The sequence below is a fragment of the Corvus brachyrhynchos genome, unplaced genomic scaffold (genome assembly GCF_000691975.1).
Source record: "Corvus brachyrhynchos isolate BGI_N302 unplaced genomic scaffold, ASM69197v1 scaffold166, whole genome shotgun sequence".
NCBI lineage: Eukaryota > Metazoa > Chordata > Aves > Passeriformes > Corvidae > Corvus > Corvus brachyrhynchos.
In genome coordinates this window covers 286207-287535 of record NW_008239671.1, presented here as the reverse complement: position 1 = coordinate 287535, position 1329 = coordinate 286207, and the positions used below count along the sequence as shown (strand labels likewise).

Here is a 1329-nt window from a genome sequence, read left to right as displayed (position 1 = left end):
GGATCTGTCCCAGGCCCGTGGCCTCGCCCGGTTGACTCAGCCCAGCGGTGACGGTGGGACAGGGGGGCACGGGGGGCAGCCAGCCGTGGTGCTGGGGTTGCCGGGGGTGCAGGGGGCTGATGGTGCCGCCTGTGTCCCCCGACACGGTCGGGGGTGACCCCATGGGGCTCCCCTACAGCACTTTCGATCACTCGCGCGCCCACTATTTCCGCTACGACGAGCACGTCTCACTCTGCCTGGAGAAGCTGAGGTGAGTCCAGGGGGGCTGCAGCCCCTCAGTGGGGTGTGGAGGGGACACGGGGGACACTGGGCGTGGCCACCACCCCTGAGACCCAGGACACGTGTCCCTTTCTCTTCCCACCACAGCTCCAGCAAGGACAAGAGCAAGGCTGTGCTACAGGTGAGTGGGGGTCCCTGCAGCTCCCACCCCTGGCCCCCAGCTCTCACCCTGGCCGTGGTGGGGGTGTGTGGGGTCCTGGGAGGGGTGTGGGGTCTTCAAAGGCCCCCACAGTCCCCCAACTCACTCTGCCCCTTGCAGCAGAAGTACGTGAGGTGCTCGGTGCGGGCGCAGATCCGACACCTGCGGAGGGTCCTGTGCCACCGGCTGGGGCTGCCCCTGCAGCACGTGAGTGGGGGTCCAGGGGGGGTTCCCAGCCCCCAGCGGTGTCCTGGCCCCCCTGATGCAGCCTCCCCATGCAGGTGCAGATCCTGTTTGACAACGAGCCCCTCCCCGACCACATGACAATGAAGCAGCTCTGGCTCTCACGCTGGTTTGGCAAGGTGGGCATCGGGGGGACGAGAACCTCTGATTTTGGGGTTCACCCAACCGGGGAGGTGATGGGGTGACCTTCCGGGTGTGGTTCAGGGCAGTATGGGGTTGGGGGATGGAGGATCTTTAATGTTGGTGGCCACAGTGGTGATCTGGGGAGATCCCCAGCCCCTGTGTGGGTCAGGCAATGGGGGGTCCCCAAAAGGGTTGGCCAAGTTCAGGGTGCAGCCCCAGGAGGGTCCCCGAGCTGGGGTTGGGGGTCCCTGTCCCAGGGCACTTCTGGGCTGGGGTTCAGGGTCTCTGCTCCAAGGGGATCTTGGGCTGGGAGGGAGTCCTGGGCCTGAGGGGTCAGGGGCTGGAATGGGGGGTCCCTGTCTTGGGGGGTACCTGGACTGGGATTTGGGGTCTCTGCCCCAAGGGGCATCCTGGGCTGGAATCCCCCAGCTCTGACCCCTGCCTTGCCCCGCAGCCCGCACCCCTCGTGCTGCACTACAGCATCAAGGACAAGAGGAGGTAGGGGTGGGGGGTGGGCGCTGCCCCCCCAATGCAGCCCTGCTCCC

General features: G+C 66.9%; 2 protein-coding genes across 2 annotated transcripts in view; both read left to right on the top strand.

Moving 5' to 3' along the window:
* Window positions 1-74, top strand: part of DQX1 (DEAQ-box RNA dependent ATPase 1) — a 25727-nt gene extending 25653 nt beyond the window's left edge. Inside the window, 1 exon segment of the mRNA XM_017742388.1 lies at window positions 56-74. The gene's annotated coding sequence lies outside the window, so the exon portion shown is untranslated.
* Window positions 1-1323, top strand: part of PCGF1 (polycomb group ring finger 1) — a 2214-nt gene extending 891 nt beyond the window's left edge. Inside the window, exons 4-8 of the mRNA XM_017742432.1 lie at window positions 142-250; window positions 367-400; window positions 539-625; window positions 700-780; window positions 1239-1323. Coding sequence (XP_017597921.1) covers window positions 142-250; window positions 367-400; window positions 539-625; window positions 700-780; window positions 1239-1286 — 359 coding nt within the window. The 3' untranslated portion in view covers window positions 1287-1323. The remainder of the gene's footprint in view (window positions 1-141; window positions 251-366; window positions 401-538; window positions 626-699; window positions 781-1238) is intronic.
* Window positions 1324-1329: the final 6 nt, after the last annotated feature.